Source organism: Bombus bifarius, unplaced genomic scaffold (assembly GCF_011952205.1).
Source record: "Bombus bifarius isolate JDL3187 unplaced genomic scaffold, Bbif_JDL3187 scf7180000008193, whole genome shotgun sequence".
Lineage (NCBI taxonomy): Eukaryota > Metazoa > Arthropoda > Insecta > Hymenoptera > Apidae > Bombus > Bombus bifarius.
This window is the reverse complement of record NW_022884501.1, coordinates 1753689-1769898: the sequence shown is the minus strand read 5'-3', so window position 1 is coordinate 1769898 and position 16210 is coordinate 1753689. Positions and strand designations below refer to the sequence as shown.

The 16210-nt window shown below is 36.1% G+C and overlaps 1 protein-coding gene across 2 annotated transcripts in view; it reads left to right on the top strand.

The window, feature by feature from the left end:
- LOC117209715 (glutamate receptor 1) overlaps window positions 1-16210 on the top strand; it is a 335559-nt gene that overhangs the window by 156154 nt on the left and 163195 nt on the right. For both annotated transcript variants that reach the window (XM_033452010.1, XM_033452011.1), the window contains exon 2: window positions 15473-15625. In XM_033452010.1, the coding sequence (XP_033307901.1) occupies window positions 15473-15625 (153 nt within the window). The remainder of the gene's footprint in view (window positions 1-15472; window positions 15626-16210) is intronic.

Here is a 16210-nt window from a genome sequence, read left to right as displayed (position 1 = left end):
CGATAGTGGCGCCGTGAAAAATACAAGCAGCGTGCACTTCAATCGCGCGTTCAGCCAGTTCAAGAAAATTTATGACTTGTTCGAGCACGCCAATAGAGTTCTACAACGAGGCAGTATATCAAACAGTTTGATAGGGTACATCAGTCTCGACGAGCACGCTCATGAGAGCCACCACCACTGATTCTTGATCGAACTTGTAGACGACCTGTTCCGAACTCATAGCTTTCCGGTCAACTGTCTACCGGGAATAGATGGATCGTCGTCAAACCACCTACCACTCTGGAATATAAATTCTGATCGTTGCCTTACCGTAGACACGCTTCGACCTAATACAATTCGATCGAAGTTATCCGTTTCTTTTTTTTTTTTGTTTTGTTTTTTATTTTCCTTTCGTGGCTCGTTCGTTCTTCAAACGATGTTTACGGGGACTTAGGGTGAGAGAAAAATCGACGTGATATGACGATTTGACGTTACGATTCGTTTCTCGGATTTCTCACGAATATCTTTCGATATATCGTCGCTTGATTTCGTCTCTGTTCTCGACGTGAATCCACGTTACGTCTCGTGATACGTTTTACACCACAATTCTTAATATAAAAAAGAATATAGATTTACTTCGTTTTTATTATAAAATTGTATGGTAATTGGCTTTCATATGGAATCATGTGATAAATTAAAACGATTAATATCGTTTATATCGTATTAGGTTGTCCGAAAAGTGTCTTTCTTTTACAGATGCATCTTTATACAAACATGAGACATAATCTGTCGAACGTTGTGATCTTTATTTTGTTAGAACAAAATGGGTCGTACGTAATTCGATAAAATAATATAAAACGGAAAGTGTTGCGCGTCTATTGTTTCCTTATAAAACGAAAGAAGCTTTTCGGACGACCTAATACATTGGTTACAGTTGCAAGTGCGTATTTCTTGTAAAAATTATTTAATCAACCTAAAAAGTTGTTCGAATAATTGCGAAGTATACAGTGTAGCAGTTTCTCTACTTCGATATGTGTAAAAATCAGAATGTCGAGTATACTTTAGAGTCAACGCCTTTCGCGGAATATTTTATTCAAAATTCATGACCCTTTTTGAATCGAGATTAAGTGGCAAACTGTGGAATGTGAAATTTGTCTGAGAACTGACAAGTTTCCCAACGCCATATAATTACAATATTTATTTCTTCGCAGAGAAGATATCGATGGGAACAAACGAAAGGAAAGCAAAAAGAGAAGGATATATAAATAACAACTAGACGATAATTAGAAAAAAAGGCCCAGTGAATAACAAATATGCTATCATAAAACTCAATTTAAATTTCTAATTCTTCTTTTTTCATATCATTATCAGACACTGTGATATTACCGTGATAATATTCTCGCGAATATTTTTTGTACTAGATACAAATACAAACACTCGTTATAACCAGTCACCTAATATAAAAATTTTACAAATCCTAAATATCTATATAGTGAAATATTTGCGACATTTGTAAACGATAAGCCTCACTTAATTTTACGAATAAAAATATTACTCTTGCACGTTACACGTTCAAATTTCGTGCCATAATTTTCGGTTCTCTTTTGGTTGATTCTATAATAGCAATTCTTCCGAAGCCTAATTTTCAGCTGAACCACAAGAATTTATCGTCGCCAGGGTATTTTGTTAAAAGCGAGTTTCGTAGGTGGTAAATGCGACGTGAAATGCGTTAACATGGAAGTTGGACTAATTCCTGGTGGCGAAACGTCGTTGAAGCGAGAAACGTCCAGCCGGAAGATTCAGGGACAATATAGAAAGAAACAGAAGGAACGTTATAGCAAGAATCGAATCGAGCACTTTTAACGGAGTCTCTACTCGTTCGAGTTCCCCTGTCCACTCGTAAATCTTTGAACAAAAGAGAGAAAAGACAGGATCTTCCGTCCACTGGAACCATTGCCATTATTCGAAAGAGCTTTTAAGGCAACCTGCCGTTTACATGATTAAGAATGTTCCTGCCTGGTCGCCTCTTACTTAGCGAGGACTTTCTTCCCCAGATTACGATGTTTAATCTCCTTTGCCGAAAGATAATTCCTCGCGTGTTACGTTCGCCACTTTGACTTGCGTGCGCTTAACGTTCCGCGATGACCCGTTTTGCTTTAATCAAGAGAAAACCACGCTTCTTGACCGAGAAATCTTTTCGTCCGATCTTCCTTCGTTTTTAAGAAGATTGAAGTTAAATCCACGCTTAATACGAAAAATCCGCTTATTGTGAATTTAATTACAATTAAATTCAGTATGTTGGAGTAACGAAATCACAGTGCAAGAAGAAAGTGATGTTTTTATAAATTCAACCAAAGAAATGGAACCTAGGTAGAGATTTCTTTAATCTGCTAAATATTATAACAAGAAAGAGAGAGAGAGAGAGACGGGGGATAGAGAAGATTTAAATCTATTTTACATATTTATGTATTATAGAATATATGAATATAGTATGCAATATATACAACACTTTACATATTTTTTAACATTTTATGTACATTCAGTGAATTTTTACATCTTCAGGTTCTTCAGGAATATATAAATATCTACTATCTAGCGATTATATCTTGAAATTAGTCGATTACCAAATTGTGTGTAAAGTTTCTATTTAACGTGGCACAAATTGTTGAAATTGTAATAAGAATAGCAGAAGTTAATTACTACCTATTTACCAGGATACGAATACTGTTATACCACTATGAATTCAGGAGAATTATAAATGAACAATTATATGTAGTATCGTGGAAAAAAGGCCTGTGGCGGCACTCGATAGCAAATACCATCACTCGACACTAACTAGTGTCGAACGACGGCAGCGCAGTGTGACAGTTGAGAAGCAGCAGTGTGAGTCGAGAAGTCAGAGAGTGTAAGTGGAGGAGCCGAAGAGTATGAATCGGGAAGTTGAGAGCCGAGTATGACAACAAGACGTACGACGATATTGTAATCAGTTTTTTGTATTGAGTATTGCTTGTTAAACTAAACTTAACTCCAAGTAAAACATCATTACTTGTCCTTACTCTAAGACCCATATATGATAAGTTACATACATCGTAAAGTCTTTCCTTTGCCATCTTACTTGAACGTTTCTTAAGTTTTATCGAGCACGTAATTCTATTGGAACGTACGTCACGTGTGAATTGAAAATTATGAAAAATTCGGCTAAAATTTGTATAGTCTACCGTTCGGTAATTCACGTGTTCTTGTACACATTATACATAATAGAAATCCAATCGGAAGACACCGTGTTAAGTCATCAGTTTGTAAAGCCTGCCTCTCGTACCTAAAAAGTTTCTTAATAACTTCGCGAACTATTCGCTGAAAAACGAAACGAAAGTTCTGCAAGTAGATGAAGTTTTGTTGTTTAAAGTTAACAGTAACAGTAGCGCTATGTGCAAGCATTTCACGTACGGTAATACACCGCAACTTGTTATTCCATAATATGCCAACATGACTGTGCTAGCCTGATAGTTTACGAAAGTTATGTCTCGACAAAATTACCAGCGACCCGTCCATATGGTAATTAGGGGCGAATTGGCAGTGATTTCAAGGAAAGTAAAGGAAAAGTTGGGCTGGAACTTTGCGTGCGTGAAGCCTGTTATCTAATTATTCGATAAAGCGTAAGTAGACTTATCTTGATACGATATAGTGATTGAACGGCGCCTTGGCGCGATAATTTGTCGAGCAACAAGAGAAGTTGAACGACTGGTTGCTGGTAGACGGACGAGGAATTGCTTGGTATTACCCTAAATTGCAGGGAAGTATAAATGCCCGCTCGTAAACGCGACGAAGTCGAGATTAAGCAATATATTGTGCGTGATTGAAGTCGCCTGTATGTTGGAGAATGTGAAACTCGAAAGTTCGAGATCGATCAATTTGCGTACGAAGCGCTGATTCTCTCGGAGAATGGCGATGCAGCAGGGATAGGTTGCATATTAGTTTCGAAATGAAATATTCGCTATTGAAACGGAATTAAATATAGAAGTAATAGTTACTTCGTCTCAGGATCAATGAATGTTACGATAGAATATTTGTACGAAGAGAATCGATAATTTAAAAAAGATACGATAAAAATTCTAGAAAATAAGAGAAAATATATCGTTGAGAAATATTTACGTTTTTCTAATATACGTTTCATAGAGAGCTACGTTATTTATGAAAGGGTACAAAGATCTGGAATTCTTATCGATAATTACAGAATGAACAGTATTGGAGAATCTTCTATATATGAATTTTGATCTGAACATTAATTAAGACCTGTTTACACCGACAAATAATCAAACTTTACTCGAAAGAAATATATGATTATATATCCACGTCATTCATCTAGAATGTGCAACAACGTACTCTATGATACTCAACTTTATAAATAGTAAACAGAGTTATAAATGAACAATTTCGTTATATCGAGTCTTGTAAATCGAGAAGTTTCACATATTGTAAATGTAAATAAAATTCTTGCGTTCCACTCGCTTTAGAACTCCATCTAATAAGAATCTGCCTTTCTCAAACAAAATCTCGTTCATCCTCTTTCTAAACATTTCCCCGATCCTATCAAATAAATCGAAACAGTCGAGAGACTGCGACGAAACCGTTCATTAAATCGTTTAATTGAATTATAACCAAGGAAAAAGCTTGTGGCAAACGAAAGGACAAGCCAGTGTCAGTTGATTTTCGAAGAAACGGATCAGCGGCTCGAATCTTCCTCTTCTTCTTCTTCCTCTTCTTCTTCTTCCTCTTCTTCCTCTTCTTCCTCTTCTTCGCCAGTTTTCTTCCAAGGAAAAAGCTTTCGAAAATTATTCAGCCGTTCGTCTTCGAGTTTCTCCTGGTGGCTTTCGAGGGTGGCGAGGATCACCCGGTATTAACATAAAGTAGATTCAATATCTGCGGGCAAGAACTTAATTTAAATCCTTGGAACGTCTTAAGGGATACAATATCGGATCCAACGGGCGACAAGGCGTCTCGCGGATAGTCTTCGTGCGGCCGCCAGTCAGTAGACTTCTCGAACGATATTGAGCACGGATTTAAATCGAGTTTGCTCGTTAGGTCATTGTCCTCGGATTGGATTTGTCATGGAACCGACTCGCTGATTAGCCAGGGTGTCGGGCAAAAGAGATTGCGCCGTTAACCTTATGAATCTCTGGCTCTCTCTGGTGTCCTTCGACTCCCCTGACGAATCGATTATCGCAAACGCGATAGACATAGAATTGTGTGACGTGCTGAACGCGCGGCAGTTTATTCCCTTGACACTCGTTAAACGAAGTGGAGAAATGTTCGGAGAATTTTTAAGTCGTTTAGGATATTTACGATGAAATTATACACGGTGTATGCGTTTAACTACCTCGAAAAATATGCACAGTTGTGTTTGGACACACGGGAAAAGGAAAATGTTTCAGAGGAATGTTGTATACAGGGTGGTTGGTAACTGGTGGTACAAGCGGAAAGGGAGTGATTCTATGCGAAAAAAGAAGTCGAAAATATAGAATAAAAATTTTTTTTTTAATTTTTCCATCGAGACGACGATCTACAGTGAGATTCGTTATAGTATACCGCACGCGTACCGAGCGAAAATTCAAAGTCGATTTTCTCGAAAACAAAGCTTCAAACGAAAAATTTTTATTCTATATTTTCGACTCCGTTTTTCGCGTAGAATCACCCCCTTTCCGCTTGTACCACCAGTTACCAACCACCCTGTATATTTGTGGGAAATTTATTGATACAGGAATGTATGGAAATATTTGTTACAGTTTCAGATGTACATAAACAAACATATATTATTATGTTCTTTATCTTCGTACAAGCTCGAAAATGTCACAAGTTTTTCGAATGTATAGGAAAGTCGTAATCATATTTTGAAATAAAAATCTATATTTTATATCGGATATTGTTGTAATTGATATCGAAACGTTTACCTATCACCGTAGTTTTAGTTATATATTTTTTGGCTGTATATACAGGATGTTTAACTCTGATTTCTGGTTTAACTCTGGTATGAAAGAGAATAAAACGAAAATGGAGAATAATAGCGCAGTATCTGATCGGACATTCTAAACATTTCAGTGTAGTACTTATACCGAAATTTGTAAATATTCCATAAATCAAGGGACTGTGGAATTCTGTAATACCTTGCAAAACATAATACCTGAGAAAATATATCTGTAATCTCTTCGTTCAAATTTCCGTAGCTCTAGTCATGTACGTGTACCTATATCCAGATGCGTACAACATCCTGACTTCCGATCCTCTCGCAAAAGCTATCGATCAGCTGCAACTCCGTATCCTGTCGCGCTCCACTTTGGCAAAAATCTACTCCACTCAATTAAACACAAACATCTGCTTTTCTAAATGCCAGTACTATGTTCTAAAAAAAATTATGAAAACGTCGTTTAACAGTTACGCGAGTTTCATCGTAAAATATATGGCGAAAAGTTTCTCTAATCGATAGATATCTATTACGTAAAATTGACCAAAGTTCTATCCATTTTTTTTTTTTTTTTTTTTTTTTTCGAAATGCGGTAGCTTTGTAACATTTAGCGAGGTCCGAGATACGGAATTCGGCGCACGAAACACAGCGAATCAAAAGCCTGACGTATTGCCCGGCGAGACGAACGAATTTCGCTGCATGAAACGACCACTAATTTCCACTATCGCGTCGCATATTAAACCACTTCCCTAGAACTGTTTCTATTCGACGCAACGTATTGCGTTTTATTTAAACATTCCGCGTAATTTCTACGTACCGTTGAAATCCCAGGGAAATTTTCCACCGGGTTGAACACTATTTGGACACTATATTCACCGCTCGTGCTCGTACTTTCATGTTTAACGAGAAATCCTGTGTATACTCGTTTGCGAACACGCTTCGCGTGCTCGCGAACACACCGCCATAAACTCCATATCGACGCGATCGACGCCTGTGCGGACACCATAATAAAAGATAACGAATAAAGTTAATGGAAAACGCTGAAGCGAATCGCAGTAACCGAAACATAACGACATTGTCGATCGGTTCGGCGTCGTTCAGCTTGTAACGGCTATTATTCGAAATTTCCTCCATTTCGCTCTCTCTAGCACCGATAATTTCAAGCTTCGCCGATCAAACCTTCAGCCGTGGCCTCCCTTTTCCTTCAACGATGTCGATTCAGCTGAATCCCCATCGGTTCCTAGATTACTTAAACGTAACGTGTTTTGTATCGAAAGTCACGCTGTCCCTTTGTAATCGCTAGCTGAAACGTTTGCTAGCTTGTGGCATGAATACCACATCGGTACAGACGTTCGTATTCAAAATCCCCGTTGTTAAGCACATCGTCGATTTATCGTCGTTTCACCATTTTTCTCTCAGATGGTTCGATTTAATTTAGTTATGCAATTAGATCGAATTTAATTTGGAGTTGGGTAAATTTCTTTGAAATAGACTCGCGCGGGTGACTTTGATTAAGAACAGAGAGAACAGTGGAAAATACAGTGCTTCGCTATTCTGTTTCTCTGAATGTTTCATCGACAGAGGCTATTAAATATGTAAATACTACATAAATGAAAAGTTTGGAATCGTTAAACGAATATAAATTCGGAGAATTTAGTAAAACCTGAGTAAATTCTTCGATCAAAGATCTGTCTATCAAAGTAAAGAAAATTAGCATTTTTATTCGTAGCATTAGCTTCAAATCTAAAGTCTTCTAATAATAACATTGACAGGAAATTCTTCGATCAAAGATCTGTCTATCAAAGTAAAGAAAATTAGCATTTTTATTCATAGCATTGGCTTCAAATCTAAAATCTTCTAATAATAACATTGACAGGAAATTGTATATAGATACAATTAGAAGAATGATTGAAGATTTTCTACTGGTAATGCTTTCATGACGTGAAGGTAAAACATATATTCGAATTAATTCATGTAATTAATTTTCATGGGATTTTTCAAAATAATATCGTTTCCCTTTCATTTCTGATTTCAATTAAATATATTGATTCCATCATTTATGACCAAACAATGGCCATCATCATCTACCAGTAATTACCATCCCAAAGTATATTCAGCAATATAAATAACATTAAATAAAGTCATATAACGAAATTATTTACTCGTCATTGTTTTGGAGGATGACAGACGTATTTATATGGAACAAACGTTACTTCCATTTGCAACATAAATAAGAATCAATGAAAAATGTACAATAGAAACAGAAATCTTATAACATAAACGCGACTGACTTAAAATTTTTATGATATCAAGTACAACGATACCGTTACTGCTATTGCTCTATTGACATTATGCTTCTTGCGACGATCACTGATTGTCCAACATCGTTAAACACTTCTCAACGTCGAAAATCGACATTGATCGTCGACGTTGCGGCGTGCTAGAAAGGTTTCAAGGCGCAAAAAGCTAATACAAAGAGAGGAGCAAACGAACGTCGACGCTAACGAAATCAAGAGACGAGCGAGAAAGAAAGGGACACGCGAGGGGTTCGTCGAATTTTACGAATTCCTGGTGGATAGGGTAGGTCGGTTGATTCGGTCGGAACGGTCTAGGACAAAGCAACGACCAAGGACGATTTGTAAGAACGCGACGGAAGAACGCGGACAAAAAGACGAGTTAAAATAAATTACAGGGCGAACAAACGATTAAGCACGTGTACGAAGGGAAAAAGAGGTGGAAAGCAAAGAAAGAACAGAGACAAGATCAAACTTGCAAATGTTCGTCGAAGGAAAAGCTCGAAACTGACAATGTATCTGACTCTCTGAAGTAGAAATTCTGAATATACTGGGATACTTGGAACTGGTAACAAATGAGCGAAAAAATTGGTCGTTCGACGTCGGTGGATAGGAGAGGAACGACGTTTGGAAACGAAGCTAGTACGAGGAAGAGAAGGACGGACAGAGACTGGGGGATGCAAGAAGCGTAAAAGCGGCGGTTCCAGGCGAATACCGATGTCGACGAGAGGCGCAACGCCGAAAAACGAGGTTCGCGGTCGAAAGAAAAATATGAAGGACGCGCGAAGAGGAAAAGGAGAAAAGGAATGACACGCGGCTGGAAAATTGGGAAGCGTGGAAGGAAGAAGGTTGAGGAAGGTTGAAAGAACAGGGTGGCTCGACAGGGGAGAAAAGGGGAATCGATGTGAGTGTGAGTGCATGGTGGGGAGGCTGGGCACCAATCAATAGACGCGCGGCGGCGCCCCACCTGTCAACGCTCCCTGAGATAAACACGGCCACCCAGATTGGTATTTAAAGGTGCTATTGTACTCGATACATACTTTTCACCTATTAGTTTCTAGAAAGTTTCAGCGAACGGCCATCTATAAACTCGTGAATCTGTCAAGATGGATATTCGTCGTTTCGAACGTTTCGAATTTACAGGGTTGGTAGATATTAAGAGGGTTGATCGTTGGCTCGATTGCTTTATCTTGGATTCGCCTGTGTTTGATTTAGGATAAGTCGAAGGTGAATATGATGTGGGAAATGTTATTATACGAGGGATAAATAGAAGAGGAGTTGAAGGGGTTACTTTAGGGTATGGTTACTTTAAGGAGGATTGAAAGGGTAAAGTTGGAGAGGGTGAATTCGGGCTTAAGTTAAGCGCACTGGAAACCTTCGGTCTTAACCTCTGTGATTCGAATTTTTAATTCTTTGTATTTTTATGCTTGCAGCTTGCAATTCTGATTTGAACCGTTTTTACGGCAACGTACACTGCTTCTAAAATATCTCACGATATCTCTTACTTTTAATAGAACGTTAATTTTTTACGTGAACTTTGAATTACATGGATTTTTCAATAAACTTGTTAATATACATTAACTAGATTCTTTGTCATACAAAGTTTCAGGTTCAAACATATTTCTTTATACATTTTAACGATCACTTAACATTCTCCACTTTTGAAGCTTATATATAACGATAACGAGCCTAAAATTTTTGAGTGGCTGTGTGTATGGAAGAGGAAATCAATTTTTATGGTTATTCGAGATACTAATATTTATCATATTTTCTTCTATTGTTCTTGGATTTCATGAGAAAAATTGGCAAATCCGATATGTTATCGCGTATCAATCATACATGAACAAATTTAGAATGAAAAGCAATAAAGGTTTTGATTTCATTTTCAATATTAAAGTGTAATCCACTGCAAGTCTCTTATAACCAGTGGATACATGTAACATAATTTTTGATATTTGTAATAGTTTAAAAAACAAACGATGAAAAATATTGGATGAACTCTGTATACTATTATTTGACGACAGCGATCGACCAAAAGTTGTCACAGCTTCGCACATTGACAAAATCTGAAACACATTAGATCATGAATGGTTGATTGCCTGTGCGCAACTTTATGGTCGCAGTTCATCAAACTTTTGGCAATTACACTATTAGAATCTTGTTTCACGAACAAGCACTAACGTCTTAAGATATTAAACAATGTTTACGCCTCTGCTTGTATAAATTTCATCGTTCGCATACATGTGTGTTACTATCTACTCGCAAAACTTTCTACTTTCTAACTTTGTAATCTATCACTCTTTTTTCATTAATCTTTCAGTAATCTTTAACCATAAATAAATAGTTATTAATTATTTGATATCGTATTACGAACAATGAATCTGTTGATGGGTATAGGAGTCATAATATACAGATAAAATTGCCATACAAAAACTCCAAGCATTGAATTACGATTAAATTAAGTAAAAATAAAATGACTATGCGTAAATACTTGTTATTATATAAAAATAATCTGATTAAGAAAGTAAAATGTTGATAAGAAAATTTGTTATTGAAAGATACTCTAATTAAAGTATAATTGAGGAACGATAATGAAAGAAAATGCTTTGTTCGATTATTAAAACACTTAAAAGATTGAAATCCTGTGATAAATATTTCTCGAAGTATGTTTTTCCAATTTTGTAGAGAAACGAATCGAAAAGGAAATCGCAAGCAACGTACCAGTTGATAAAATATGGGAAACTTAATAAAAAAATGAAATTGTCACTGACGCCGGATATTGAAAAATAATTTAATTAATTAAAAATGATACCGCGTAAAAATGTTAGTCATTGGAAAAGAAGCAATTTAAAATATAATTTAGGAACAGCAATAAGCATAACGTTTTTTATTTACTGTAGTTACTATAAAAATTAAGAAGATAGATGCTGTAATAAATATTTCTTGAAATCATGTCTCTAGTTTTCTCTCTCTTAATATGAAATTAAATCTTTAATTTTCTAGAAAACCTAATTTTAACAAAATTGCAAGAATGTTGTACAATACATACAAATGATAGAGATGCATTCGCGTTATCTTTCGATCGGCTACGTTTGGTAACCTCCGGCTGAATAATAATCTCGTTTCTTCTGATATGGTTTTACGAAGTTCCCCGAAGCGGCGTATCTGAAAAGGCAGAAACAGCGGTGCTCCGATAAGAGAACAGAGAGAAGCGTGTCGCATTGATATCGCAAGTAGAAAAGACGGACGAGCAAGCAAGAAGTTCTTTCATTCTGTTCGCCTGCGTACCTTCGCACAAAGAAAGTAAGGAACGCTTTCTTCGCAAGCTTGTTCTTACGATTTACACATTGCCACGAAATATTCAAGTTCTTTCGCCGCTAGGAACAAAAACAACGCGGAGATTGTTGCGAACACCTGTTGAAAGTATAATCGACCTTGTTTCTACGTCGATTTGAAACAATTTGCTACGCTAGATTTTAGAAAAATCGATATGTTGTTGCTTTTTTCGTGTCATCTCGCTCGACTGCTCAATTAGAACACCACATAATGCTTGTTTAGTTTGAGAACAGCAGTTCCAGTAACCTTCGATGTACCGGACTGAAAATAACGTTTCTGCAAGAGTTGAAAAGCTTGACCCTGATTGCTGCGATAATTAGTTCAGAAAATTTGAAGATGATTTTTTTTAAAGAAATATTGAAAAATAAGAGCAGAATTCTGGAAGAAATTATCACATTTCTATTTGAAGATTTTTATTTCTATTTAATGTTAATATCGTACTTAAAATATATGAAATATGAAATATTAAAAAAAAAAAAAAAGAAAAGAAATGCTTTACTCCCATAGAAAGACCAAGCCATGTAGGATGAAATGCATCAGTCATTTATAAGTTTAGTTTTCAGGGGGGAAGATCAGATAGCATAAGATAGGCAGTAGAGATAACCCGCTGAATGTTCGAATATGCCAATTTATCATAAAGCCATAAATTACCAAAATCATAGCTACCCTGACCTTCTCAAACTCCAGACATATGTATATCTAGGTGCAAACGTCTCGACATCCGCTTCTCTCCTAAAATTTATCGATCAGATACGTCTGTACATCACGTGGGCTCTCGTCTCGTCAAGAAGCATCCGCTATACTAAATACCATGTTGTAAAGAAGTATCGAAGCATCGTCTAACGTTTATGAAAATTTCGTCACGATATACGAAAAGTAAGCAGAAAAATTAATTTTCGAACAGACGTATGTGCAAAACAGCATTTTTATTAAATATATTCAAGTATTTTGAAAATTTGAAAATTCTGATAATACACTAATCGTAATTAGAAATGAGATTCGAGTGATTCAAGCTCTTAGTTTACAGTGCACCACGTACACCGACACAAGCATCAAGATACCTGTTTTCTGCATTTATTGGAAGAATCAAATAAATTTTATCTTAATTGGTATCTTGTACCGTGAGACACGTATAAAATAATTAAAAAATTATTTATCATGATGAAATAAATAGTGAAAGATAAAAGCATTCGATTAACGTCAGTAAGTGCTCTACTACGTATGCAACGCAGCTCCTTAATTTTTGCGCTACTATCGTAAATAGAAACTTCAAACGAAATAAATAAAGATATTTGTAAGGTATACGAGAAACGAATAGAATTTTCGAATATTCGGTGCTTCGAGTATTCCCTGGGCGTAGAACAGCATTTGTTGGCTGATTTAATGGAGCTCGTGAGATTCGTTTCACGGTGATACGCGATTCTTTAAGGATTCGCCGGATTTGCAACGACAAGAAGAAATTGCGTAAAGTAGAAATAGCGTTGGTAGCGGAGGCGCGCCGCGGTGCGAAAGAAACGCGAGAAAGGCGAAATAAGAAAAATCCGTGAAACGATATTACGTAAGGTTACGGTGTGCACGATGGCGTAGGGAGAGAGCATGCGAGAAGTTCTCTCATTTCGCGATGGAGAGGAGAAGCACTCGGAAAAAAGTCAAATTTAGCGTGGCGACTTTGAAAGTCGTAAAGAAAATCATTCCGATGTAACGTCTCGTTGCTTATGTTCGTTCACCAAGCTGGGAAAAACACACACGCTGCGTTTCTTTGGTTTGGCCAAATTTTTCCAAACTCTTTTTCTCTGTCTAAAAGTTGGAAAGAATATTTTGCCGGGCTGTATGGAGCCGCCTTTGATGAACATAACGTTCGTTTAGCCGTACACGGTATCGAAAAAATAAGAGAGCAGAAAAAATACTAGGGGAACGTGCGCCGAACTTGTTTAACTTTTGTTTACCGAAAAATCAATGCCTGTCGTGACAAATCGCTTGGAAGCTCGATGTTTGCCAACTGAAACGACCGGATATCATCGACCCACGATAATCGGGACGCGATGCTCGTTGAGAAATCTGCATTTTTTATCTTTTGGGCAAACTATAGCGTTTTAAATTGATCGAAGAAATTGGAAAATAAAGATAGACGAGAGAGTTGGGTAAGATAGAGTTCCTTCAGTCAGCAGGATATTTGAGCCAAGTTAAAAGTAGTTCGATTGTGAACAATTTTTGTGCGATTTACGTTTGAAAATAAACTATTCGGCTTGTTATTAGTGGCGCGATATAAAGAGTGAAATATATCGAGTATATACGTCGACAGCGTGACAGCTATCATTTTTTACGAGCGTATAACTTCTACTCATCGAAAAGTAAAAAGTTGATGCTATTAACGTTAGTATTCTCAGTTACAATTATCATGATTCAGTGGCGTGTGTATGTTACTTTACCTTTTTTTTTTATTTTATTAATTCTGGCATACTTTCTCGTTGACTCAAATAACGCTACACATACAGGATTATTCGTATCATTCTCACGTTTTTGATATTATTCTTTCTAAACTTAAGATCAATGGCGTCTCATAACATACAACAAGTTTGATTATTCCGTGGAAAGTTCAAGACTGAATTTTAAAATATCGAAGCTTGGATCACTCGAATATATTTGCTTCACCATGCCCCTACATAAGTGAAATCATTAAACTTATCTATTATCTTATTAAGAGATATTGTAATCAGTGATCGAAGGGAATATCGATTGTATAGATAGTTTAGGGTAAACCGTTGGACAGGCGGTAGCATTAATATCGGTACGTATTACCGACTATTAACGGCGAATGGATCGACGTAATTACACGAGGGTCGTGGACCAGCAGTGGCTGAACAGACGTTGGCTTCTACCACTGTACCATATGTTAGCCACTAGCAAACGAAATTCTATGCTATCATATATCCAATACAGGTTACCACTGTCGGATTATTATACCGTATTTCATCAATAAACTGGATAATCAAATTTTCTGCGAACCTGTGAAAGGTGATACCGCACCTTTTCTAAACATTTTCACTTTATTCATAGACGCGAAATTAAGGGTAGTTTTTTTAGTGGAATACTTTGTCACATTACTTTTTACTAAATGTAAATTTATTTATAACATCGTTGTTGGATATGTATATTTGAATATTAATAACGATTCTTATAAGAAAATTAACGATGATAATTAATCGTATAGATTTGAGTTTTGTTAGCAGGATTTAATAAAAATCTTTCTTCGAGAAGCGAATAAAAAATATGCATTGGAAATCTTACAATTCTTCGTTATATCGTTATTTTTCCCTATAAATTCTCAGTTCAGCTTATCAAACGCGTATGTATTGATTAATCTATAGAAATTCTCGACCTGTTGAAATATTAGGTTGTCCGAAAAGTTTCTTTCGTTTTCTAAGGAAATAATAGACGATGAATGTTCTTTGTTTTATATTAGTTTATTGAATTATGCACGAACATAATAATAGAAATATAACGAAGTGGAGCATACCTAATTCAATAAAATAATATAAAACAGAAATTGTTGTTCATCCATTATCACCTTACGAAACGAAAGAAACTTTTCGGACAACCTGACGATACTTAGAATACGATATAATCCTATAAAATAAATCGTTAAGTGACAACATGTAGAGAAATTTTATTTACAAATTTTATTGCAATTTTATTAAAATACGCCACACTTGATGTTGCGATGTGTGTATATGATACGTGTGTTATATTCTTAAGAAATTTGTTTTGTACTTTTTTAAATGGTTACAGAGCAACGTCAAGTGCGTGCGTGCATTCTTTTATGAATATTAATATATTTACATCGATCGTGTCGTTAGTTGATAAAGTAACTAAAGTAATCGATATATATGTTTTCTGATTGCAGGTGCAATCTTCGAGCAAGGCACCGACGAAGTTCAGTCAGCCTTCAAATTTGCGATGTTCAACCATAACCAGAATACCACGACTCGGAAGTTTGAGTTGCAAGCTTTCGTAGACGTAATTAATACCGCAGATGCTTACAAACTGTCTCGTCTTAGTAAGTATGAACTTCATATATCGGTCAAATTGATGGATAATGTTTGTCGATAATTTCGTATTTAAGAGTCAGACTGATCGAAGGCTTTTTTTTTATCCACCAACAAAATAGAGAAACAACCATATTCGTATATTCTTCGTATAAAAATCAATTACTTTTGACAAAAGGAAACAATCAGAAAATTATAGTCTGGTGAAATACGTTTATCAACGATGTTGCATTTATTTGTACGCAAAAATCGAAAACTACTCTACCTTTCTGCTATAAAGAATGTACACCACAGAGAAGAAAACGAGACTTTTAACCAGAACTAAGTTAGTAGTGGCTTTGAAGTACAGAATTATGCATATTTGTCCGAACATTAAATATATAATACTTCGTTCCTTGTTAGAAAAATTCCATCTACCATCATCGGACATATATCTTTAATAGAAAACTTGGTTTCTAAACTTTATAATTCGATTGATAGCTAAAGAACGGGAAGTAACAGAAACTTATATACGATGACCAAACTAGAATTATGTTGCTGCGAATCGCGTAACTTCTCTTTCCTTTTCAAACAAGAATTATTATCTAACTTCTTTA